Source organism: Daldinia caldariorum (assembly GCF_022478825.1).
Source record: "Daldinia caldariorum strain CBS 122874 unplaced genomic scaffold F4812scaffold_14, whole genome shotgun sequence".
Classification (NCBI taxonomy): domain Eukaryota; kingdom Fungi; phylum Ascomycota; class Sordariomycetes; order Xylariales; family Hypoxylaceae; genus Daldinia; species Daldinia caldariorum.
In genome coordinates, this window is record NW_025953050.1 from 756499 (window position 1) to 782441 (window position 25943).

Below are 25943 nucleotides of genomic sequence, written 5' to 3' on the forward strand. Positions count from 1 at the left end.
TCGCAAATACGGTGCAAATTAAGTCAGATCAACACCTAGATCAGTAATTCGGAAGGAAGGACTCGGGATTTTGGTCGGACGCAATGGCAGAAGCGACAATATCCGGCAGAGACGGTTCAAAAATCCGCAATCCGCAAATACCATTTATAAATCCTTGATAATACACCAATGCGCTAAGTATTCCAACAGGCCAGTTGTCAACTTTTCTGTATACATTAATTCGTGACGAATCAAGGGGAATATCAATCATGAGACCTTACCTAACCTAAAGACATGCATGTCTACGGCGGGTAACCAGGTAGGTAGCTTACTTGCTTAACTACCTAGGTACCTACCTACTTAAGGTACCTGATACTTAACCTAACCTAATGTACATTACATCCGCCATCCCTGCATATCATATGTTGTTTATTAATGCACGCTGCCAGATTTATTACATTCGATGGGTAGATTAAGGTCCATTCCGCGGCGAGGCTGAATAATGAGCCCCATTCTAGGACCCTGAATGTTACAACCAGGTCTTTGCGGCGTTATTATTTCCCATAGCATAGGCAACTAACTACCTGAGTCCCTAGCTTCCCTGTTAGTTATTATATCTACCTCTTGAATATAATTTAATCAAGATTTCTGTCATATATCGCAGTAAAACTAGAACTATTTTATATTGTAGTAAAGTGTCTTTAGACTGGAAAAGTCAATATTCACTTGCTACGGAGGGAGGGTGTCAGGATCCGGTAGAAGGGATAGTTGCTTGCACAAAGAGGAAAATGCCAAATAATCCCGATATCTCTTACGATTCGGGAATTGACAGCTATAGTTTTTTCAGCCTCGCATGGGGAGTATGATAAGAGAAGCACGACTAAACTGCAGGTGATACCCGTACTATGATGCTGCTCATAATGCGTATAGGATTGCTGAAAGGGCTCTCTTGATTACCATTGCCAGTGGGTATACCCCCTGAAAAATGGTTGGTTAACTCTTCTTAAAGATAAGGAGAACAAGCCGTGTTGATTTATAGGTTAGATACCTCACTTAGAGAAGGTCAACTAGATACCTAACCTTATATAAATGTTGACAATTAATTATGTAGAATCCACTTTGTAAAGTATAAGCCCAGGTCGATAAACTTAGTCCCTTTCCACTCTTGCATAAATCTTAAGTACGAATATATAAGTACAGCTAAGTAGCATGACTTTAAACTTGTGGAAGGTGTCAACAAGTGAATTAACAGATGAAGAAGGTACAACTTCCATTCATGAATTGTCAGGCGACCATTCAGAGTCAGACCAGCTCTTACTTGCTTATAATTTCTATCAGATTCATGGTAAGGTGTCCATCCAATCATCTAACCTTCTACTATAACCTTCTACTATATATTTTGCTTGTTACATGTAACTTTTCTATCTTAAAAGGTTTAGTACTACGTGGAGTGTGCTCTCAAAATACCACAAGCTTTTCTTTCCCTCCCACTTTGTCCGACTTCAATATCCTACGTTGTCTAGAGACCTTGTGAACCGATAAAGCATCGAGAATCCAAGCAAATTGGCTTGATATCGCTCTAGACCTGACCAACTGGACGGTCTCTTCTCTACCCAAACCCAAACCCAAACTGCTATCTTAATCTCATAATCTGTCGTCTTTCACTTTCTTCTTATTATCGTAATTATCTCTTCATCCCTTAAATCCTCTCCTCGGATGGAGCATCATCGCTTGCCACGGCATAGTTCGAGTCATGGCACTCTTCATAGCAGCTATTCTCATGGTCGATCCACTCACGGACCCTCTCCTGTCCGTCCATTGCATAAACCCCTACGAAGCGTCAACGAAAACTCTGTTTTGCTACCTTCGCCAGGCGCATTAGAAAGCATGTTAAAGACTACCACTGAGACGGGAGATATCGGGATATTCAGCATCAAACCCATACCGCCATTGCCACAACGAAGAGGTACGTTATCCAAAACCAGTCAACAACACCTCCCACCCCTGTCCTACCACTGGAAAGCTACATCACTACATCACCAGAATAACAGTCAAATGCCCCGTCATGTAGAAATATCGCCTTTGAGAAAGTTTCAATATACATCTCAGAGAATCATACACAAGTTACAAGTGCGTTAACATCAGCGTCTTCAGAAGACATTGGGCTGCGTTCATATTCAATGACCACATGTGAATCCCGTCAGCTTTCTCATCATAAGTCGACGACAACTCTGCAAAGTCAAGCTAGCGGAGGCCCGCTTCAACGTCCTCGATCGCCTTTCCCGTATCCGACTCGTTTGAAGAGGCCTGGAGTTCGTCCGGCATCTCCGGCACTTACTGAAACCGGGCGGGTTGACTATAGCCGTATGGTGGAAATTGACCGAGCCTCATATGTAAGGATTAAATCCCCTTTTGCAATTAAGACTTCGCTAAGAGGCTTTAGAGGACCCCCCACGGCCCTTACAAGCCCTCTTATCACCCGACGCCGCGGAGGCCTACTGCTCTAGGTCTCAGGACAGATGCTAACCTATCTACCGTTTCGCTGCCGTCGCAATGCCTACCGCCACTTAGTCGTTATGGACCACTAGGACCTTCTTCAATCAGAACTCATTCCACAGCTTCGATGGCATCTTATAATGCCCCATTTCGCGAAAGATTTGATAGTTCTTCGTCCAGGACATCGAGCCTTACCTCCATAGTACATGTGTACCACAAGCCACCACACACGCCTAGGGTAGGTCCTAGTGGACATTCGACGGCAGCACCGCGCTATTACGACTACACCGAAGGGTTCGAGAGTAGGCAACCGCGCGATACAACTCCTGTTCAACCTTATGCACCGGTCCCGACTCGCGTGTCAAACTACCATCATCCACTAGTACTACAAGATTCCGATGAACATCTAGCAGCTGTGTTCAGGGAGCGAGATTCGCCATTTTTCGAGACTGGCAACCCTAGCCCCGATAGGATGGGTAGGTTCGATATTTTTGGTAATGCTCCTAGGAATCAAGTTGGAGGTTATCAAGCGACAGTGGAACGAGCCCCTTCCCGTTGCCGCACTGGTTCTCTCCGTTCCGATTGTAGATCGATCGCATTTGACAGCGCAGATACAGAGAGAAAATTCGAAAAGGGGAGCGACATCGACTTATTGCCGTCGCAAGCAGGTAGAGATTCTATGGATACGTTCAATCCAAGCCTTGATCCGGAGTCACGGGATGCCCCTACATACAGATACGCAGATTACCGGCTAAAAGCTACGGCAAAAACTAAAGAAAATTCACTGGAGAGGCAAGTTCAGGTTCAAGGCGGTAGAGCTCCTACGATTCGAAGTGAACAAGGAGTGATATTAAGGGACGACACGCAGGGGGAGACCCTGAACGACTATGAGATAGGCGAAAGTAATATTGGCAGCCTATCTGAAGAACGAATTCAACGAAGTTTACTGAGCCCTTCTACCATAAAACGACCATCTTCTGCACCAATTCGAGAGCTCTCAACGTCGATTCAACATGAAACCAAGGACGAAGCTCAAGCCGGATTTTGCACAATAGCCCGTTCTCGTTCAGATTGCAATAGAGTGATCATTCGCAATAATAGATTTCGAACGGAAGTTGTGAATAGCGCCGATAGCTGCGAGTATGACACTCTTGACAATGGAGAAGACAGCGAAAGTAAACATTGCGGCAGTAAAGAGGTCGACATCGTCTCACCTTCATCAAGCCAGACAACAGTCGTACAGAGACCGCGGTTTCGACGTCATAAGAGAAACCAGGCTGTACCTAGAATTAGCACCAGTAGCTTGCCTAGAGAGGATAACGAAGGTTTTCCTTATATCTCTCCTTCTTGTTCTACTACACCTATCGTCTCGCCGAAGCCGATTTCACCTGCGCGCCAACTAAAGCTGAAGAATAGCATCCCTCAATTAATGAAAGCATTGCCCCCTTTGCCTGGAGATCCCAACTATATACCGCCACCAACGCCAAGTACAGAGAGCACATCAAGCAACGATACCGATTCCATCGAGGTTCTAGCTCCGTTTCAATTCTCTCGGTCTCCTACAATTGATCAAATTGAGGATATTGTTGGAGTGTCGAAGTGTAATCCTAATGATAACCGAGTTGTACGCCTACATAAAAGCGCTCCAAAGTTAAGACTCAAGACGAAAACGTCTAATCGCTCAGAAGCTACGACATTTTCGGGAACGAACCTTTTGAATGCGCCAGCTTGGTCCCCAGGAATGGCTAATCCATATTTTGAAGCCCAGAACGCCGATCACGATGTCCAAACCAGGACCCGAAATAGGTTGAAACTCAGGTCATCCAGGAGTACCGTTGCTAGCAGTACTCCATCCGCTACAGTTCGCCGGAATGTAGACGGAGAGGTTTCCAACCCTATCATCGGCATCACACGACAAAGGCCGAGGGACTTATTCACAGTTTCAACCAGTCTCAGCCCTACGCCCTCTTCGATAAATAAAAAGTCACCTCGACCTCGATGGATTGAGGACTGTTCTAGCAGGGGCACTTCTGAAATTGACACATCGAATGGGGTAGCATCTCAATTTCGAGAACGGACACTGGTAGTGAATAGGGAAGGCCAGAATAGACCGCTATATGACTCTCAATCTATAAATACCCGTGCGGCCACTAATGTGAGACGGCCCCAGCGTTTGAGAAGACCCTTATCAGACCATTATTTACAGGTACGATCCCTCGGGCCAATTTCGACGACAACAGACAGCACTATTGGACAGGACGTGAAGGAAAATAAGGCAAACAGAAGTGTTTCCCCATCAAATATCAATATTACCAGTCGACAATCAATTTTAAGGGATGGACACTCGATTCGAGGGAACCATGATCGAGCTAGATTTAGTCGAAGGGTCCGATCCAAAATTCTCAAATGGGTCAAGAATGCTAAAACGGCAGTGCGGGCGTATACGAAAAGGAATCGCGGTGTCTGAGAAGCGAAAAAGAGCTGGCATATTACCCTAAGCAAATTCCCAACACTGTAGATTGAACCTTGTTCTTTGGCTTACTCTACAACAGGTCTTAAGCAACTAATTGGTAGGAAAGGTTTTGGACGCGTTATTGAGCAGGCCTGAACAAATGTTTCTCGGTGTTTGATCAAACCGGGTGGGTAACGATGGGACGGGAAACTTGGTATAGGCCGGTTTGGAAGGTTCAGTTAAGAGGTACCTAGGGTAATTCGGGTTTGGTGAGGCTAAGGCTAGAGAGTGCGCTATGTACTTGTGGTAGCTATCTGCTACCTGCTGCCTTTGTGTTTACTTATATGTACGTGATAGTCTCGAATAACAGGACGTACTTGACGGTCCAGGCTACCTAACTTAACTGCTGCTTCACTTTGGCTAGGCATGAGTTTCTTTTTAAAAAATTAAGTTAATGGTAAGAGGATGAGATTAAAAATGAATCAGCTCGAGTAAGTAACCAACACGAGAAATAGGGGGGCGAAGGGGGAGCGAAGGGGGAGAGATAGACTTTTCAGCACCTACCTACCTCATACCTACCTAACCTAGGTACCTAATGTACCTAAAGGTAATGCCAGGTGGAAGATGTTAAGTAACCGGATTAAACTTAAATATGTTTGAATTAGGCAGGAGTTATAAAAAGGTACATGCCTGCAAGACGAGGACCGCTTTCTCTTTTCTCAAGAAACGGTATTTGGAAGGAAAGAACTGACCGAGTCTATTCTTGCATATATAATTAGATGGAACTTTAATAATTGGTAACTCACCTGATATTCTAGCAGACTGGGGTTTTTACTTTTTTTTTTTTCTTTTTTTTCTTTTGGAATATTCTAAGAAAACACTTCATTCATCACCATAAACCGAGTCCATCATTTGGTAGCTTCACTCCGCTATGCGTTCTTTGAAACTACCTCCAGAAGAGCTTAAGGCTATAGCACGATGACATCTCCAACCGACAAGATTATTGCTCTCGTCTCACTTTTCTCGACGCTGAAGGGAGCTCAGTTTATAGTGCACCAATACTTTGATTCAAAGGCATTGTTTTCACTTCAAGCCTTCAGATATGAGCTCTTCCCAATCCTTTTTTTATCCATTTTTTCAACTGCGTTGTAACGAAGCACACAAATTCATTTAACTTGCACCCAAGAGGTACATGCACGGCAACCTAGATCGTTTACAAAACGCTCATCCCTCTTCCTAGGTACTCATTACTTAGGTAGGCAACAACACCGAACATACCTAATAGGAAACTAAATTACATCATATTAACACATTTGCCTAAGTGCCTTGAAACGGCAGACAAGATAGAAACAAACCAAAGCCCGAGATGGCATCGTCTTTTTCAGGTTCTTTTAGCAGGCCACAGTCAGCGTTCTCGCATAGCAACGGCAGAAAGACATCCATCGCAGACCCCTATGGAGAGAACTCGCGTGGCAGCAGTGGTATTAATGCTACACCAGACAAGACAAATAGCGAGGAGACTCAGGGAAAATCTGGTAACCACTCGACATGGAAGAAGGTGTGTCCCATTCTTCAGCTGATAAGGCAGCCTACCAGGTAGATGTTAACAACAACACGGAAACAGGAGGGAACATGTTACAGGGTCGCCCGGGATGCTTGGCACAAGGTAAAGTTCCTCTTCCAGGTTGCAACCGCACCGCTATCCGGCAAGGCCAAGGGGAATGCCGAGACGAATGAGGTTGAGCTGGACGTGATGTCGAGCGACACTCATCGTTCCAACAGGGGAGCTGGCAGCTCAGCGAATTCGATGCCGGGACACCAACCACAACCTCAACCGCCGGCGGGGCACGAGAGGATTAGGACGCAGACTTGGTCTCAGCGATACAAGACACGCTTTGGATCTCGACGCGACAAATACGTACCGAGGAATCCTTATGATAACGGCTTCCTATCTACGCCCAGAAGCACCCCGTGCTCGACTCTAACTACAAGAACCCCCTGCAAGGACAAGACGAATGTCGAGGAATTCAGAAAGACCCCAAGCCCAGGGAAATGGTTTGCTGGCTTATTATAAACTTGTCGAAGATAACTGCCTTACTCAAGGTACTATGTACGATGTTTGTTATGAGATAGATACCCAGTTATTGCGATTAGAAGCGATGGATTCATTAGTGCATAGATGTCTTGATAAGGATGTACAAAAATTGCGTTATATATATTTTGCAACGGTAATTAATAATTCAAAACACGCCTCCCCCAATGATAAACAGCCGTTCCTCCTCGCGCTTCGCCCACTGCATGATCTTATTAGCACCCTGCGTCATGACGGTCCGCGAGGCGTTGGGTCCCGCTACGCAGTAGAACTCGAATATAGGCGTGACCCACGCGAGCGACGTGGCGTCCTCCCCGACGCAGTGCAGGACCTTGACGTGCGTGTGCTTGGCGTGGACGGTGGCGTGCAAGCTGTGATAGAGAGACATGAGCCGCCGATGGGAAATGAGGTTCGAGAACGTCGGGTGCAGCGAGGGCATGCAGAACTGGACGTTGGCCCGCGACTTGAACAGGAAGTGGCTGACGTGCGTGCCGGGCGCGACGTCGGCCATCCCGGGCCGGCCCTGCTTCGCCGCCGCCTTGATGACGTCCAGGAGCCCCTTCTTCCGGAGCTCGGCTACGACGTCGTCCCGCATGCGCTGCAGGTCGAAGAAGCTCTCTTTGTCCGGGCTGATGAGGATGACGGCGACTTCTTCTTCCTTCTCCTCGGCGCTGGCGCTGGCGCTGCTCGTGTCGCGCTCGGAGCCGGGGTCCGCGTCCAGGAAGCTGACGTACATGTACAGGTAGCCGCGGCTGTTGAAGGCGGGGAGGCACAGCGGGATCCAATTCTCGCCGCCGGCGGCCTTGACGCCGGCGCTCTCGAACAGCATGTTGAAGATGAGCTGCAGGTCGCTCGGGTGCAGGGAGTGGCGGCGGGGGCGGATGACGCTGACGAGGCGCCCGCCCGCGACGATCAGCCCGTAGAGGAGCTTGTCGGTCCGGGTGCGGAGGAACGCGTTGTTGACGGCGTGGCGGTGGGATTTCCGGAGCCGCAGGCATTCGAGGGCGCCGAGGAGGGCGGACGGGGACCCCCGCGTGAAGCTGTCCGCTAGGGAGGAGAGCAGGGACTCGGTGCCGCGGAGGGGTTTGCGGAGGTCGGTGGACGGGCGGTTGGCGAAGATGTTGGTGAGGGTGGGGAGGGTCAGGGTGGACAGGATCTGCATGTAGAGGGCGTCGAGCTGGGCGCGCAGCTGGTAGTCGCTCTCGCCGAGCTTGCTGACGGCGACGAGGTAGAGGGGGCCCTGGGCGACGGCGACGACGAAGCGCGCGTCCCCGGCGGAGAAGCCGAGGAGCGGGTTCCCGGCGCCCTGGTAGAAGGAGATGATGGTCTGGACGACGCCCATGGACGCGTTGATCATCTCCAGGTCGCCGTGCCGGCTGTAGATGGGCTTGCCGGCGGACGACAGGATCATGAAGTGCTTGAGCTTGGACTTCCAGAGCTTCAGCCGCGCGTCGTCGCTCCACGCCTCGCCGGGCTCGGGGATGTCGTCGAACTCGCGGGCGAAGTCGGCGAGGATAGCAGGAGTAGTAGCAGCAGCAGTAGTAGTACTGCCATCGTCCTCTCCGACCCGGATCGTTTCGAAGGGCTGCACGGCGGCGGACTGCGAGTGCAGGAGCTGCCACGCGGGGCTCCTCTTGCCCACGTCCCCGACGAGCAGGCTCTCCAGGTCCCCCGGCGGCCGCAGGGTGGGCGCGAGGCTCATGATGCTCATGGATTCGTCGAGGTCGTTGTGGTTGTAGTTGTAGTTGTTGTAGTTGCTGCCGCCGCCGACGGGACTGAAGCCTACGATGCTCGCCGCGCCCGCGCCCGCGCCGGGAGGAGTCTGTTCAGTGCCTTGGGAAGTATTACTACTACTATTGTCCCCAGCGGCTGTTGAGAAGGTCCCACGTGACCCATCCGGGAACGACAGCGTCTGAATGTTCATTGACGAAATTGCTGTTGTCGGTTTCGACGATAAGTTCGGCCTCTCCGGGGGCAGCGTGGATGAGCCATTATTGTTGTTGTCGTCTTGCGCTTGAGAAGAAGGCCTGGGAGGTAAAGGGGGAGGCCGTTCTCCGCCTAAGGCGGCGACGGCGGCATCGGCGGTGTTGGCTCGTGATGAGCCAGCATTCTCCGCGCTCATCGTACATCCGTTTCCGTAATGGTTTGTTGTACCATTCTTTTTCTTTCCTTTTTTTCTTTCCAATTTACTTTATTAGACCGTAATTATCTTCGGTCTTAACTAGATGCCCCCATCTCGCGATAGCTTCTCATTGAGAGAGGAGAGAGATTGAATTATACCTAGTATAAAGTATAAGTAATCAGTGTAGAGCTCAAGTCACTTCTATCATGTGCATTGTATGGATTGGATTCCCTTATCGTTATCAGGTACCTGGTATTAGAAACGTCATCCCTCGCCAGTTGGTGCAGGTGGGTTTCAGAAAAAAAAAAAAAAAACAAATATCTTTAGCATAAAGCTGGGGAATGTAACCAATGGGATAGCTCCAAAACTTGCCTCATTTCGAAGTGCCGTTTTATGCAATCGGGCCCTTGTGGGGATGCACCTCATAACTTGTACTGGCTTAGCGGGTGCCTGCAACGTAATAGGTTTCCCCCAATACCTAATTTCGTTTGGGGCCTCGTAAGTCGTACCTCGTCTCGTACCTTGTACCTATCGTATGTGGTCTTTTCTCAAAAACCACAAACGAACTTCATAAAACAGATGCGCCGCTGCAAAGATATGCGCCTCGACTTTTCTGGTCTTAAACGCGGCCCCATGGTCTTACGGCCAGTACCTCCTTAGTATCAGCTACCTTCATTATGGCCCTCGAACCCGGTCCCCGTCGCTCCATATCTCTGGATAGCTCTGGACGGAATACACCCATTATAAGGCAATGGAGGAATCAACTGGGCGCAGGTACTTCACGCTCATACCTACATGATATTCTGCTTCACCTAGGTGATGTACTCACGCCTTGCTAACGTAGTTCATTCTAGAGGATGCTCCCATAAAAGATAAGCACTACCGAAAGTACGCGTCAGGCGTCGAGCGAGCCCTGTCGCTGTTTGATACGGCTTTAGAAGAGTGGGCGGATTATATCTCTTTCCTAAGTAGATTACTCAAAGTAAGACGCTCGGCCAATATATCTTATATCCATTGCGACTGATGCTAAGATACCCTACCTCTTATCATAAGGCTTTACAAGCTCGTCAAGCAAGCATAACATCCATACCCTCGAAAACCCTAGTCGCAAAGCGCCTCTCGCAATGTCTAAACCCTTCGCTCCCTTCAGGTGTACACCAAAAAGCGCTCGAGGTCTACACCTACGTATTCTCGATCATAGGAAAAGATGGACTGACTAGGGATCTTCCTCTTTACCTCCCGGGTCTCGCGCCGACCTTGTCTTTTGCATCCTTGACCGTCAGAGCTCCGTTCCTCGATCTACTCGAAACCCATGTTCTTCGCGTGGATCCTCGATCGCTGCGGCCGGCAATGAAGAGTATTATCTTAGCTCTTTTACCCGGGCTAGAAGATGAGACGAGCGAGGATTTCGACCGAACGCTCAAAATCACCGAGAAATTCAAGGCGGCCATCCGACCACCCAATTGTAAGGATCTTACATCAACAGATTCGACGGGCGACGATTTCTTCTGGCAATGCTTCTTCTTGGCAACCATCACAGGCCAGACTCGTCGACCTGGTGCTCTTGCGTATCTCGTTCGCAGATTACCAAAACTAGGACATCCGACCACTCAAGAAGTAAACCCAAATAAGGCTCAAGAGGCTGAAGCCGATGTACTGTCATCTGAGCTTTCGAACCTCGTAACTTCCCCTGAGCCAGGTCTACTCCTCAGATGCTTCGCTGCCGGGTTAGGAGACGAGCAGCTCCTCATACAACGAGGCTTTCTGGATCTTCTAGTTACACATCTCCCCTTACATTCTAAGGTGCTGCAGAAGAGAGTCAAGAGTGATGACCTGGAGCTTCTGCTTCGAGCTGCTGCTTGTGTTGTCACCCGAAGGGATATGAGCCTTAACCGACGGCTTTGGGCTTGGTTTTTAGGACCTGAACCTTCGGGTCAGGAACAAGAGAACGGCCCAAAGTCACCTTCCTCCCCATCGGACCAGCATGGTTTTCTTAGTTCTAAAACGAGTTATTTCGAGGAGTATGGGTTACACCCTCTAACTCGAGCATTATTATCAATGATCAATACCGCTCATAATAACAATCCCACAGAAAGAGCCCAGCCGTATCGAATATGTCTATCGCTTATGGATAGGTGGGAAATCGGCGGTCTAGTAGTGCCGGAAATCTTCCTTCCGGTAATGGTCAGTGTTAAGGATTTCGAAAATAGAGCTTCCAACAAGGCCGAATTCAATGAAGTGTTACGAAGTGCGAGTGTGTTTTTTGACGGTGTCGAGAGCGGACTCATATTCGGCGAGATGATAGGTCTCGTGGCCCAGGCCGTTAGCCCGAGTAACGCGACAGAGGCGGAACGCAATGAGAAAATAGCTCTTGTCCAGTTCATCATGGAACACTTTAATATCCGGGACGAGGAAATGATAACCGTCCACGCTCCTCTAGCTGCTCTGTCAATCTTAGCCATGTTAGAGGACGTGAAGGAGAACAGAAATGCGTCCGGAACCCCAAGTGGGAACGATGCCTCAGCCGTCCCATTCCAAGTGCTCGAGATCGCTCGTAATTTGATCGAACTTATCCCTCAACGAGCGTTCCCGACTAGGTCAGGAGAGCGAGATTCAGTTGGATCTATAGAGGGCCCGGTAGTGGCGTCCATGTCAAACAGCGAGGTTCTCAAAAAGATCAGACATTTCTACGTCACAGACCAGGGAAATCTCGAGGCTACGTCGGCTCCCTTTGCTCCGCGGACTGTGGGCGCTCTCCTGATTCAAAAGGCGTGTAGTTTAACATGCGACAGTCTAACAACCGCCAAGCAGGGGTCTGCGATATCTATTAGAAGTCGACTTATGGGGCTCCTCTTGACCAAAATCCCTGGAGAATACACTGTAGATACAGCAAAGCTGCTCTCGGCTATGCACACGCGGTTATCTGAACCGACCGTACCATTTATATCATTCAAATCGATTCTTTTCTTGTCGACACAACTTTATACTGGTGATCGAATACCGATAGATCATCTATCAGATCTAGTTGAGCCATTAGTTCGTCACGCGTGGGGGTTCCTATCTTTAACAGAACCAAAATATCATGTCGAAACCGTGAGGTGTCTCTGGCAATTACAGACAGCCCTCACGACTTCGAACCGCGATATCGAAGCGGTGATTTCGGATTTAATGCTCAAGGATAGCACAACGGGCACATTTGCCGTACGACCAGCTGATCCTGGTCGGACTTATACCATCCTTTGGTCTCACACGTTGCAAGATAATGCCTCTCATTCTGACCGAAGAGCTCCAAAAACCCCTATTCATGACTTCAGGTCGGCAACTCGGCTGTCTGGCATGGATTACTACGATGTCATGCTCACCAGGCCTTTATTTTTGATGCTTGATTCTCTACTAGACGAGCGAACTCAATTGTTTATGATGGTGAAAAATTGGCTGAACACTATGGTCGGCATCGACAAGTAAGTTTGACTTGGTGCAAATGGACAAGCAACCTTTATGTACCTAAGGTATCTAACACGGGTACTTAGGTTATTCCTGATTTTCGTCACGAAGATATCGGAACTGAAATTCCTTCGAAATTTCCCGCAGGCGGCTAATCCCGTCGCGTCGAGCCAGTCTGTTGAATTCTCGGCGGAAGATGACCTTGACTTGGCGATCTATTATCTCCGTACTTTGTCCAATATGTTTCGGTGGGGTCCTGACGCATTCTGGGGAGTCCTTGCGACGAGAATAATCGAGGAACCTAACCAGAGTCTGATACAAATAGGTGAGATAGTTCCATGAGGGTGTCCGAGTATACACTGACAACTTTTAGCTGGCACGGAAAATAGTCTGTCGCTCTTAGAATTCTTCCTACGTGTTTGCATGAGGTGCATTGCCGGCAACATACTCCCGAGCGACAACCATCTCCAGCTCCGGATAACTCAACTTCATCGTTCCGCCTTAACTTTTCTTCATCAGATATTACTTAATCCTTACGCAGATGGACTGTCACGTCTAAAGTTAGAAGACGTCTTAATTGACCGGCTCACCCAGTCCCTTCAAGGACCCGATCCATATATACAGGTACTTCTACTCGACGTCACCTTTGACGCGCTTAAACTTCGAGATTCATTATCCGTGGAAGTACCAATGTCACCGGTGGGAGAAAAGCGAACTATGAATTACGCCTCTGGTAGCGTACAATTATCTGCGACGTCTCTTGAACATATACCCGAGGTGACGCCACCACCGCCCTCGTTACTCAAATGTATACAGGCCGGTCTCGCCTCTTCCAGCAGTCGACCCGTACTAGACAGTTGGGTGGGTTTCCTTACGGAATGTCTGCCTTTCTATTCAGATTCTATCTTCCAAGTTCTTATTCCTTTAGTCGAAACACTCTGCAGCCAAGTGTCTAGCACATTCAGCAATCTTCAGGAGACTTTCAAGCAAAATAGACAGCCACCAGAGATGATTAATGCTCCTGAAACCACCCTCATATCGTTACTCAATGCGCTTGAACAAGTGCTTGCTAAGGCGCATGATCAGTTAGTAGCCGCGGAAGCTAGACTTCAAGCTATAAAAAGTCCCGATCAACCTCAAGGATTCTTCGGCAATATGGTGTCCGGCGTGTTCAACTCGGACGCTCCACAGTCTCGAAGCGCAACCGCGAATGACAGATTAACAGTTTTGCTTGCCTTCCAAGATGCTGTCCGGATGTGCTTCAAGATCTGGTCTTGGGGACAAGGGAGCGAAGCTAACAGTCTGGATCTTGAGTCGTCTTCTTCGTTTAAGTACACATCACTGCGTATGCGAAATCGGGCTAGACGCCTGCTAGAACACGTATTTGCTGCCGAAGCGCTTGAATGCTTAGAGACGGTAGTTGATATCTGGCGAAATTCGTTGAGTGATCCCGACACCACAAAGCACTCGGAAGTATTTAACCTACTTCCTGCTCTGGACGGATCCCGGCCGAGGCATACAATTCCCGCCATATTTAACGCAATCTATAGCCGATCAAATCCTAGCGCTCTAGAGACGTCCAGAAAATCAACGTTGACTATCGAACTACAAGACACAGATCTGGTAATCTTCTTAGTTGATTATGCCCGGTCTCTCGAAGATGACGCAATGGACGAGATCTGGCAAGACTGTATGGTTTTTCTAAAGGACCTCTTAGGCAATCCTTTCCCTCATAGGCAAACATTGCCGAGCCTCTTGGAATTTGCAGCAATTCTAGGGGAGAAAGTTGACAATACCAACTTCGGGGAGCAGAGAAAGATGCGAAGGGAACTTGGGGTACGTACTTGGCCTTTGTTTTCGAATCACTAGGCTTATTTGCTAATACTAAGTTAGGATCTCTTTCTACGATTGCTCACGGCCATTTTCACCACAAGGCCAGCCTCCTTCGCAGATGGACAACCATCCCCACAGTCGGAGAAGTCGAAAGCCAGCGAGGGTCGCCTCGTGTTACCAACTGAGAGAGCAGATGATGTGGTTGGCATCTTATCTCACATCGTTCCTAACCTACCTAAGATTCTCGTGGAATCTGATCGCGTTTTGACAGCAGCTGGGGCTATATCTACAAACGTGATCGGGCCCTCCATCCGGTCAAAGGGTTTCCCTGAGACTATTTCTAAGAGTACACTAACTCTACTCCAGGAGCTCACCAGGCTCCCCAATAATCAAAAAACCTGGAAGAAAGACATCGGTGATGCCTTCAATGATTCCAGATTCTTTAACTCATCTGTCAATTTAGTACGGGGAGACTGGCTACCGCTCTTAAAACTTTGGACAGTCTCAGATAAGGAGCGAATACCGGAAATATTAGGCCGCATAACGCCACCCACAACAGCTGGTATAGTCTTCGGAGTGGGTGCTACTTCAGCGAGGTTAGAAGCAGACAGGAAGACGCAACTCAATCTGCGCCGCGTTGCGACTTTGATCCTTGCGTGCGGCGTAGACACATTCGTCACGGACCTTCCACTCATCCTCGAGCGTCTTATCGAACTGCTGGCAGCAACATCTACATCTTCGCCGTCCTCGACTACACGGTCCGAGATATATATGGTGGTCCGCGCCCTTGTCCTACGAACATCTGCCATCCACCTTGCGCCTATATGGCCGACAGTCAACGCCGAGCTACACGCGGCTATATCCTCCGTTGCGGCACCGGACAATAGCGCCTCGTCGGACACTTTCAGCAACACATCCATTCTCCAAGCCTGCAAGCTCTTGGACCTGCTCATCGCCGCAGCGCCGGACGACTTCCAGTTGCACGAGTGGCTCTTCGTTACGGATACCATCGACTCCATCTACCGGTCTCCTAGCTACCAGCCGGTAGGCCTTGTAGACGAGCTGTCGGAAGAACTAGGCAACGTGGCGTCCGACGTCACCACCGCGGCCCTGCAGACGGAGTCGGCGGCCGCGACGACGATAAGCGGCCCGCCTCAGCGCAGGCCTCTCCTAGGTAATCATGCCGGAGGGATCAGCGACGAGCTGGCGGTCGACCGGAAGGACGAGCTCGTAGCGAAGATACTGCGGCCGTTCTTCGCGCAGCTAAGCATCTACGCGTTCGAGTCGACGTACGCGATGGGCGCGCTGGACGTCGAGACGTGCGTGGAGAGTCTACTGAGGGACTTGTTTGACGAGCGGACGATTGTTAAGGCTTTGTAATTATACCAAGATAGGTATAGGTACCTACCCATTACCTAGACAGTGTCAGGCCTAGTCATGTAGTATTTAATTAGCCAATGGTATAGAGTATTAGTAGAGATAGATGGTGAATCAGATATATCACGACGCATGCGTAAAGTTGAGTGTATTGAATTCTATGAATGTTTAAAGCGACATAACCTGTACCTATTTGATATTTTATATAGACCAACTTGAAAAGATTTTATCGATCAGCCCCATAACCTGAAAATAGTTTTGATCGTATGCTTTTTCTATGTGCCTTTTCCTTTTAACTCACTCATATGCACACATAAACCTCATTTCCTGATTCCTACATCCCGCGCCCGCTTTCCCATGGTCAATTTCTCTTTTCCCTCATACATACCTACATACTCCCAATCCCATCGCTTATCTCCAAATCAACTTTCAACCATCAACCACCAACTACCAAACTTTATATATACCAGGTACCTAAGGTACGTTAAACATACCTAACATAAAACACGTTACAATCAAATCCACTCCCCTCCTGCCATCCCCCCAACCCCGACCCCAACAGGCCCCTCGGCACTCACCGCAACCCCGACCGCCGGCGCGCCCAGCACCCTCTCGAGTACGTCCTCGAAGTCCACGCGGCGGATCACGGCGCCGTAGTGCACGCACTCGACGGCTCGCGCGAGCTCGGCGCGCAGCCGCGCCAGGCGCGGCGCGTCCGCCAGCACGGCCGCCGCCCCGCCGTACACGCGCGCCATCTCGAACCACGCCTGGACGGGCGCGAGGTCCGGCGCTGCGGCCGGGTTCGGGTTGAGCACCGAGGCGAGGCCGTGCAGGTTGCTGAGGGTGAGGTCTGGGGTGGGGGGTGTGGGCCAGGATGTTATGGTGGTGTTATGGGATGGGTGAGGGGGGGTGTTGAAGGAGAAGGAGAAGGAGGACGATAGGCGAGGATCGGAGTGAGGGTGAGGATGGGAGGCTTGTCGGTCTTTTTCCGCGCCGATGTGCGCCCATGCCTCGGGCGGCGCGCTGCGGAGCGCCAGCGCGCTGACCATCAGCGAGTGCCCGTGCTCGCTGGCTTCCGCGTCGTAGTCCTCGTGGCCGTACATCGAGGGGTGGAAGTGGCCCCAGCAGACGCGTTCGAGCCTATTCGATGGGGGTTAGTTGGTTTGGTTTCGCGTCTTTCACTTGCTCTTTTCTCTTTTTTCTCCTTCTCTCCCTACCATGACCTTCCATAATTACCTATGTAGGAGGTGGGGAGTAGAAATAGGAGGTCCTCGTGGAGATACAGGACTAATTCGATAAAAGAAAAAAAGGGAGAAAAAAAAGGGATGAATGTTACGTACTCTAGGATAAAGTTTATAGCTTGCTCCGTCTCCGTCTGCGGCAAGAACCCGCTCCCCCTATCCTCGAACCCAGCGCCCGCAGCATGAGCCCACGACGGCGGCCTCGACGTCCGTTGCACTTGGTACATGGGCTTGTCCAGATCCGTGGCCGAGCTAACCAGACTAACCGTGTACTCGGGCAGCGACGACGACACCGACACCGACGACGACACCGACACCGACGACGCCGTAGTCCCGTACGTCAACAACGTCGGAGGTACCGCTAGACTGGGCCTCGGAGCCGGAACTGGAGCCGGAGCTGGAGCTGTCTTCCCGAGCAGCCGGTGGCGGATAACCTCGTTCTCGGCCCTTATGGCGAGGCTCTCCCGCTCTGTCAGCTCGATCAGGTCGCGCAGCCTGGCGACGTCCATCTCGAGCTCCCGGGTGTAGTTGACTTTCCGCTGGCGGTGCTGCTTCTGCGCCTTGCGGACTTGCTGCCTCCTCGCTAGGGCCTTGTTGGTCTGGTCCGACTCCTGCTGCTGCTGCTGTTGATCTTTTGCGTTGATCTTCTTGCTGGTTCCTGTGTAGAGAAAGAGCCAGGGGTCAGCTTTGACTAGCACCACGGATGACATGGCTGTGAGGTATGTAGGGTGATGTGATGTGATGTGATGCGATGTATCTGGAATATATAACGTCTGTCCGTCTGTCTGAATTTAACACATGAAAATAACCATGTGAGGTGGTATAGTAGTAAGCCGGCTGTCTGCGCTGTCTTGTCACTACCTAGCGAGATGCAGTAGATGGTTCCTCCAGACAGAGAGGTAAGTTGGGAAGCCAAGAGGTAGTACTTATTGACCGGATAGGGGATAGAATAAGAGAAAACAAACAGCATATCATCCATGCCCTTCTTAGCCCAGTCCCGATTCCACATCCGTATAACAAATCCCTCTGGCTGGGATGTTCCTGCAAACACTTTCCGTGGCGGCATAATTACATATACCAACCAAGCCAGCCAACTAACACGGGACTGCCCATGATTTGATTTGATGTGATTTGATATTTTTTTCCTCTTTCTTCCCCTGTTACTTACCAACCAACCAACACTACTACTACACCCCTCGCGCACGATGCTGCACCTCAGCCCTATGACAAATACTCGTGGCCCGTTTTGGGTTAGGGGAGACGCGGAAACCATAATAGACAGAGCCAAGCTGAACAGGCATATAGATAGATAGACAGGACAGGACAGGTGTATGGATGGATGGATAGATCTCAAATTCCCCAACAAGGCAAGCTACCGGTAGGTAACGATGTGATATATCAATTTAAGAAATTCAACATACCTGCGCTCTGTTCCGGGTTACTCGACACGAAGGTGATATGTCTCGCCGCCTCCTTCGTACGTTTCCAGTAATCGGCAAACGAGGGTCGAGATCTGTTGTTGTTGTTATTATTATTGCTGCCATTATTACCGCTTCGGCTAGTATTATCTGTTGTTGTTGCTGCCCCAGCAGCATTAATGCTACTACTACCACCCGCCGCCTCGTCGCCTTCCAACGACGAATAGACCATCTCGTTCTCGTCTTTTCCCAAGACGGAAACGCGCACGGACACTTTACACACCTGCGGTAGACTGTTAAAGTTACGTTATGTAAAAACCGCGATACGCACGCAACCGTGGACGCAGAAAAGTGCATGCAGGTATGTATGTGCGTGTGTCTGTTTATGCGTATGATGTGTGGTTGCGGCTTACATGTCCCTGGGATGGAATCGACGGATGCAAGAAAAAAAAAGAGAGAATAAGCAAGAAACGTGGGGTTATTATTTCCAGGGGTTTTTGCTGGAAGATCAGCTTATTTGGAATCTTGGTCTCCTCTTTGGAGGATTCTGCGTGCAGGGGGGCTAGAATAAAAGATTATACGGAGGTGAGATATATGTAAAAGACTATTGATTTATTGCTTTGGACTTGAATTTTTGGCTTTTTTTCTCATTCTCGAATTATTACCAAACTCCTAGAATTAGAAATCTTAGCGACGAGTCGTTCGCACTAGACTTACATATCCCGGAAAACATTTGAGTATGAGTAGGTCAGGTTGGAGAGCAAGATTATCGCAAATACTAAAAGTGTAATTGATCAATAAGAAGACAAACGCCTAACATCCTGGAAATCAGTATCAAACCGTCAAGGTCGGTTGTGACCGAGAAACGCCGTCCCTAAATACAGGTATCATTCCCATTTTTGTCCAGCCCGTCCCATACCAAGTACCAACGCCGATCGAATGCATATCGTAGTGTCTTATAGGGTACATTAGGTGCTCAGACCAAGGTGACTACTCCTCATCTCCGGCTTCGTCATCCGTGGCCGTATCTTCTTCTACCTCTTCGTTCTCATCGTGTTCCTCCTCGTCACTATCCTCGTCCAGTTCGTCTCGATCAAGTCCGGGGATAGGTCGCCATTGCAGGTAATCTTGCTCGATCCATCGTTTACTGACTGGGAGTTGGTAAGGGTCAAACGGGAAAAACGATCCTAACTGCTGCCAGCTCTCATCATTCACATCGAAGGACAGGTCGCGTAAGGCACCTCCGCTAGAATAAGCCCCAGCTGAGAACTGCGATAGGCGAAGTCGCTTATTGGACTCGATGGTCGGGTACACGTACATGAACCCGAACCGATGGGCTAGCTTTGCGAACTGCTCCACAATAGCTGGCGAGCAGACTTTAAGAGGATTCAATTTTGAATGGATATTGCGACGCATAATGTCTTTGATCTCGGGCTCCCATTCAATCTCTTGGCCAAGATACGACGAAAGATCATCCGGGTCGACTTCGTCGGGTACTGACTTGATCAGGTCCGGCCACCGGAAGCAGAAAACATACATCAACGCCTGCACCAGCGCGTAAAATGGGGCGTATCGACGAACGTCAGGCCCGCGGCATGATGTCTCGTAGAGGGTCCGCATTTGATCTAAGTGGAAACCCAAGACTTCAAAGATCTTCACGACGATATGACCAGGCACGTGTGCTCCTCGAGCGACGAAGCTCGCTAAATAGGCAGATGCCGCTTGCTGGAGGATCATCGGACGTTGGGATTCAAAAGCGATGTTGATGCAAGTGCCACAGAATGCGTCCATGAGCCTCTCGGATTTCTGTCCAAAATGGAAGATCAGGAATTGAGTGTGCCTCGATTTTATTGTAGGTAAGATGAGATTCGAGAATTCGGATAGGAGATCCTCAAACGCTCCCAGGGCTTCATCCGAGTCTGGGTCGGCAAAGCTGGGCGTATAAAGCTCGAAGAGAGTGTCGAGAATAGAATCCATCTTTTCAATGTTCTCCTTTGCGGTTTTCACGCGCGTGTACTCTTCATCTTCGGATTCGTCGCTATCCACAGACTCAGCATCGCTTTCGTCATCGTCTTCTTCGTCCTGATTTCGGTTTTCTCGAGAAGACTTGAGAGCCATCGCCACCATCGTAGTAAGTCTATCGTCCATATCGTCCAGGTCCATCTGCATTTCCACGTCAATCTTGACCAAGCGGCCTATGATTAAATCCATGATATCGGTCTTCAGGTCGGGGCAGTATGATCGTAATCTTAGCAGATTATCAACGTAGGCCAGATGCATGCGCTTAGACTCGTCGTGGAAGGGATATTTGGTAGCTGTGAGATGGTCTAGGACGGGTTTAGCAGCGGGGAATAGTTGTATCAGGTATTTTAGAGCAACGTGAAGTCTCTCCTGCGCAGCTTCGCGGTTGACACTCGGATAGTTAGGGACAGCCCAGTCAGAGAGTCGAGAGTCGGTAAATCTTTCAACGATGGATGACAGTACTTGTGTTAGACGGGCACCTTGCGCGCTGACGAGAGCAGCGAGGAATTGAACGTAGACTTTCGCAAACTGGTCATCTCGGCCGAGCCATTGACATTGCAATACGCTCTTGACAAGACCGTCGCAGGCTCTGCCTAAACGAGGGGAAAAGCTTGCAAGTGCGATCAAGTATATCTTAAGTTCCTGGCGTCGCTTTGCTAGTAAAGTAGGATCTGCATCCTCGTCATCTTCGTCGTCGTAGGAAGACGACTGTTTTCCAGATAACGTCTCTTTCAATATATCGTAATCTTCGTCATCTTCCTGATCATGACGATCCAAGGCTTTTCTAATTTCCTGTTTTACTTCGTCGACCGATCGTATTCCAATCTCGTGGACTTCGATGTTGTTCAGATCGAACTCTACTCTCTGGCGTTTTCGAGGGCTCTGTGGGGATTCCATGCTGTCGCCGTCGAAGCCAGCATCGTCGCTAGTTCGTTTAGAGTTAAGCAGTGATGATGACTTCAATATCGGTTTAAGCGGAGTAGCCTTCACCATAGGCCGAGCAAGCTGCGGCGGGGTGGTGCTCGTCATAGCGAGTTTTCGAATCTGCTATCGTATGCAAAGTCCAAGTCACCTTAAAGTCTATTATGCAGTAATCTGGCATACTGGTCCTTAGTTTTGACACGTTGTGAAGTTGCGAGGTTGTCGCGAGTCGGCAAGAGTGACAAGATTAAATTTTAAGAAAAAGCAACTTCACAAAATTTCATCGATAATGCACGTCCGCATCCACTGAAAAAAAAAAACAGGGGTCTTCAATGACTATGTAGGAGGGGCAACCGCAACCTGTTTCATGTGGTCCGTGCATATCGCGTTAATTGTGAATTACATAGTATGTAATTGCCATAATGTGGGCAGCTGCTTACATAGTACGAGGCAGGTACCTCTAATAAGAGGTTCCCAAGGTCCTCAGATTTCACCAGACCAATCGCTTTTCACTGACTTGCACATACAAGGTACTTACCTAGTCTCACCCACTCAGCTTGCCTACCTCCTAAATGGCGTATCCTCGCATTATCATACGGAATGAACTGAGAACTCACCCAACACACATAATAATAAATCTCTAGGCATTTTGCTATTCTCCAATAACCACACTCACTTGATTGTTAGCATGGTAGATAACTTATTTAACTCATGTAACAGTTAATCTTCTCAGTCTCTTATACGTATAAGTCATTGATTCAACATGTCAACCACCTCTTATATCAAAATATAGAGAAGAAAATTATTGACTTCATTCCTCAGCCTAACGAAATGATGTTATATAGCTTGTAATGCTTCGGATATTGGTCTGTTCTCCAATGCCCATAAAGCTGGAATCACTGCCGAATGTAAATTGGTGCGGAATCTCAAGACTGATCATGAGATGCGCTGAGAACTGAATAGGGGGGAAGAACGCCTCGGGGAATCTATCGAAATGAAGAGAAAAAAAAGAAGTGAGAAACCAGACCCTTTTTAACGCGCAATCCCCCTTCCATCGCCATCCGTTGCGAGTCCATATACAGGGGGTTAAAGATGCACACTCATTCCCGATCCGAAGAGCCAATCTGGGGACGAATGCAACAAAAACCCTCAGAATCCTTCTAGTTATACACACTTGAAAGTAGTATAGACCATCTCAAACTAGATATTAGAAAAATCAAGTCAAGCTGGCATAGCCCGGCCATCTCGTCTGCAGGCGCTAGGCGCGAGACTTAATAGGTCTCGCCGGCCGCGCCGTTGTGACTAGGTTGGGTGTAGATGTAGCCTTCACCTGATTCGCCAATACCTCCCGTTCCGTCACTTCCTTGAAAGCCTGAGGTTCCAGCCGCGCCGGATCCGCTGGGAGCATTGGCTCCGTAACCTTGGCTGTTCGGCCTATTCTGCTGGTTTTCACCCCGGTTGGACTGGGACTGCTAGTCATTGGTTAGCACTGCTCACAAGCGAGGTTGAACACGGATGGCGTGCACGCCTCGAAGCAAGGGATAAGGACGGAAAGCAGTACTTCTCGGTATTTGGACAGATATATCTTTAATGCTTCTGCATAATTCTCGAAGCCTAGAGACGTCATGGCGAACAGAATGTCTTCGCCGTTCACGGTTTTCCTTTTCTCCTGGTGGCATTTCTCCGATGCTGTGTACGGTGTTAGCGTTCGCTTATACTAGGGGAAATAAAAAAAACACCAGCAAGACGAGGGAAAAAAAAATAGGGCCGCGTTCTCACCTTCGCTAGTGATGAAGGAGATGAACTCGCTCACGCACTCCTGCATACACTCTTTTGCCTCCTTTGCGATCTTGGCATTCTCAGGCAGGGCAGTCTTCATGATCCGGGCAACTGGAGCGAAGTTTCGTATGTTAGCATCGTAAATATCATACCTGTCTGCTTTGGAAGCGCGAGGCGCTTCCGGCGACTTGGAGGACGAATCGTGAGACATAGACGCCTTCTGCTGATGCGCGGCTGTCTCGAGCTAAGGGGGCCCATAAAGCCGATAAAGCACCAATTGACGGACGCGCCGCGGTCAGAGCTCCGCAGGGAGCGATGCTCTCTTTCGAAGCTTGCAGGCCAAAACGCAAAAGCAGACTTGGGCGCACCAAATCAGAGACAAGAGTTAGAGGAGGATCTCAACTCACCATTGGCTATGGGCAACCATCTGTCCTGCTCTTTTACCTCGAACTCATAGGCGAGGCCAGAGCCGTGTGGGTCCTGAGGGTCGTTCATTTGTGCTTCATCGTCGGGTGACTGTACACCTGGCTCGACGTCCTTTGGAGGAGATTGGGGGGAATCCGACATATTTGGCTACCTGCAGCGGGTGGTAGCTTCTTGTAAAATTTTCTTGGACTGCCAGCTCGCACAGCTGGTTACAAGGTAGAGATGATGTGTCCCTGCCTCTGACACGTTGCAAGTGGTAGGGCTTGCAACTGAGCGCGGCTTAGCTGCAGACGAGTGCGTCAATCCTGCCCTGTCGCGCGGGTCCCAGAATTATGACCTAGAGCTATTTACTTGTCCCCGTTGGCACGCCCTGTCGCGAACTTCAGGCTATGACGGAATCTGCAGCGGAAGGTATGTATGGGTATGTATGTGGTATGTACGGATTGTGTATGGATGTATGGATGTATGGATGTGCGTATGTGCGTATGTGCGTGTATGTGTGTATGCAGCAAGCCTGAAGCCTGGGCTTGGTAGCTTGGTATAGTGGTATAATGGAAGGTAGTATACTGTAGCGCGGTGTAGTATACCTACCTAAAGGTAGTGTAGTGTTAGGTTAGGTAGTAAAGTGTGTAGGTAAGGTATGTAGTGAGTAGTGTGAGTAGGTAGTGTGGTGGTGGTGTTTGGTGTACGGTACAAAGTCACAAAAGGCCGACGTGACTTTTGTGTGGACAGACTCGACGAAGATGTGGATGTGGGAGAATGGGACAGGATGCGATCTGAGGTATTGTACAAAAGTTGAGGTACAAAAGTACCTAAAACGGGTCCCGGTTTGGAAAATGGAAGCGGGGGTTTGGTTCTGCGGGTCCTTCTTGCTGACAAGACGCCGAGGGTTGCGTTACGGCAGTACGGTTTACCTGCTATGTATTGTACCTCTAACTTGGAAGACCCGCTGTTTCCTTCCAACTACATACATGTACCTCATACATTTATGTAGCAAGCCAAACACTTACATGGATGTATTGTACTAAAAACTGAAAGACGTATTAAATACCTAGGAGGTAGGTATTTGCTAATATTATGTAACTGTCTAACTGTCTGTTTAAACTTATTATTAATTATATCACTTATATGCGAATTATTCCCTGCCTCCCAGCCTTCCATTTTCCAACCCTCTCTTATTAATTATCTACTATTTCAGCTCCCTAACCTCCTAAGCTCCTAGCGCCGCGGTGGCGGGGTGTGGTCTACTTCAAGTATAGTTTTTTAAAGCAAGATCGCATTGCTGCATTGTTGCAGATTGGATATTGTATGTACCTAAGGTAGGTAAGTACTGGACCTAAAGTTCAGTAACGGTACATGACATGTATGGATGGATGGATGGATGGATGGATGGATGTATGGATGTGTGGATGTGTGGATGTGTGATGTCCAATATCTACGTGGGGTTGATACATAAGATTGTTTCCTAAATACTGTATGAGGAATTAACGTTGAGGGTCAGCAGTGGACAAATGTAGCTGGCTTGCTCATAGGCAATACTGTACGTCGTTGTTCATACATGTAGCTTAACAAACGTTTTATTATAGGAGATAACCCGGTTTATTTTTTTAAGGGTGTGAATGTGTACAGTATGGGTTACACCAAATATCGGGACTACCCAAAATCTCATTCTATAGCCGAATGCTTAAGAGGATCTGGGATGGCCGGGATGGTAAGAAACATATGATTGAAAGGTGAAAGAAATTTCAACTCCAGCGGAAACTGGAGGCGGTTTTCTGGAAAACTCCAGCTCGAGGTTTCGACGCATGGAAGTGGATTTTTAATGGGCTGGCCGCATACCGCGTTATCATCACCAGGGCATGTGCAAACGACGTAGTTCCCATCATTATAGGTATTTTATTCGTTACATTGGTGGTTCAGATACAGGTTCGAATGGAAAACCAGCGTCTAGCTCGGCACTTTTACAGTGTTGGTATTAACTCATATCCATAGAGACATTAAGAAGATAGTTATTGGTACTTACATTATGTAGGATACGAGCCGCAAACCAAAAATAAACCAACAAACGTAATACCTCGTATTTCTGCGTGCACGCCGAAGAATAGGTAAGTATCTACCTAGAGGTAAATACAAGAAACATCTGAAGTATAAGTCGGTATACGCTGATATATACCTAAGGTAGAAGACTACGGTATAGAAGTACATGTTAAAGCTTGCATTTGAGCGTCTACGTGGGGGAACGTGCAGGAAACCCCTTGAGAAGGAACTACAGCAAACCAACTAATAGAAGCCTAAACAAGATTGGTCGTTAATAATAGAAGTTAATCAAAATTAATAAGTT

General features: G+C 48.8%; 7 protein-coding genes across 7 annotated transcripts; 3 read left to right on the forward strand and 4 right to left on the reverse strand.

The window, feature by feature from the left end:
- Positions 1–1695: 1695 nt before the first annotated feature.
- On the forward strand, positions 1696–4839 carry F4812DRAFT_466210 (uncharacterized protein; the record flags this gene model as incomplete). Its single annotated transcript, XM_047938530.1, has 4 exons — positions 1696–1945; positions 2134–2372; positions 2423–4750; positions 4792–4839. The coding sequence occupies 4 exons, from the start codon at positions 1696–1698 to the stop codon at positions 4837–4839; spliced, it is 2865 nt and encodes a 954-aa protein (XP_047788101.1).
- Positions 4840–6293: 1454 nt separating this feature from the next.
- Positions 6294–7001, forward strand: F4812DRAFT_461475 (uncharacterized protein; the record flags this gene model as incomplete). Its single annotated transcript, XM_047937874.1, has 2 exons — positions 6294–6485; positions 6552–7001. The coding sequence occupies 2 exons, from the start codon at positions 6294–6296 to the stop codon at positions 6999–7001; spliced, it is 642 nt and encodes a 213-aa protein (XP_047788102.1).
- Positions 7002–7167: 166 nt separating this feature from the next.
- Positions 7168–9817, reverse strand: F4812DRAFT_452233 (DUF254-domain-containing protein; the record flags this gene model as incomplete). The annotated part of the gene is made up of 4 exons (XM_047936323.1): positions 7168–8801; positions 8868–9026; positions 9300–9330; positions 9785–9817. 4 exons carry the CDS (start codon positions 9815–9817, stop codon positions 7168–7170), a joined length of 1857 nt encoding a protein of 618 aa, XP_047788103.1.
- Positions 9524–15926, forward strand: F4812DRAFT_437579 (Dopey, N-terminal-domain-containing protein). The gene is made up of 6 exons (XM_047934935.1): positions 9524–9915; positions 9996–10123; positions 10195–12602; positions 12672–12910; positions 12959–14421; positions 14479–15926. Exons 1-6 carry the CDS (start codon positions 9819–9821, stop codon positions 15796–15798), a joined length of 5655 nt encoding a protein of 1884 aa, XP_047788104.1. The 5' UTR covers positions 9524–9818; the 3' UTR covers positions 15799–15926.
- Positions 15927–16054: 128 nt separating this feature from the next.
- Positions 16055–18251, reverse strand: F4812DRAFT_112057 (uncharacterized protein). Its single transcript, XM_047929353.1, has 3 exons — positions 18205–18251; positions 17136–17694; positions 16055–16935 (listed from the first exon to the last, which is right to left on the reverse strand). The coding sequence occupies exons 2-3, from the start codon at positions 17543–17545 to the stop codon at positions 16311–16313; spliced, it is 1035 nt and encodes a 344-aa protein (XP_047788105.1). The 5' UTR covers positions 17546–17694; positions 18205–18251; the 3' UTR covers positions 16055–16310.
- Positions 18252–19065: 814 nt separating this feature from the next.
- On the reverse strand, positions 19066–21690 carry F4812DRAFT_112017 (RNA polymerase I-specific transcription initiation factor RRN3). Its single transcript, XM_047929352.1, has one exon. The coding sequence runs from the start codon at positions 21503–21505 to the stop codon at positions 19445–19447; it is 2061 nt and encodes a 686-aa protein (XP_047788106.1). The 5' UTR covers positions 21506–21690; the 3' UTR covers positions 19066–19444.
- Positions 21691–22668: 978 nt separating this feature from the next.
- F4812DRAFT_461480 (nuclear transcription factor Y subunit B-3) lies at positions 22669–23743 on the reverse strand (the record flags this gene model as incomplete). The annotated part of the gene is made up of 5 exons (XM_047937875.1): positions 22669–22869; positions 22959–23086; positions 23177–23287; positions 23329–23533; positions 23621–23743. The coding sequence occupies 5 exons, from the start codon at positions 23741–23743 to the stop codon at positions 22669–22671; spliced, it is 768 nt and encodes a 255-aa protein (XP_047788107.1).
- Positions 23744–25943: the final 2200 nt, after the last annotated feature.

Coding starts and splice junctions, on each gene's coding strand:
- F4812DRAFT_437579 (XM_047934935.1), top strand. CDS start 9,819: ATGGCCCTCGAACCCGGTCCCCGTCGCTCCATATCTCTGGATAGCTCT. Junction 12,603..12,671: donor ACTATGGTCGGCATCGACAA/GTAAGTTTGACT, acceptor ACGGGTACTTAG/GTTATTCCTGATTTTCGTCA. Junction 14,422..14,478: donor AGATGCGAAGGGAACTTGGG/GTACGTACTTGG, acceptor ATACTAAGTTAG/GATCTCTTTCTACGATTGCT.
- F4812DRAFT_112057 (XM_047929353.1), bottom strand. CDS start 17,545: ATGGACGTCGCCAGGCTGCGCGACCTGATCGAGCTGACAGAGCGGGAG. Junction 16,936..17,135: donor GCTATAAACTTTATCCTAGA/GTACGTAACATT, acceptor CCCATCGAATAG/GCTCGAACGCGTCTGCTGGG.
- F4812DRAFT_112017 (XM_047929352.1), bottom strand. CDS start 21,505: ATGACGAGCACCACCCCGCCGCAGCTTGCTCGGCCTATGGTGAAGGCT.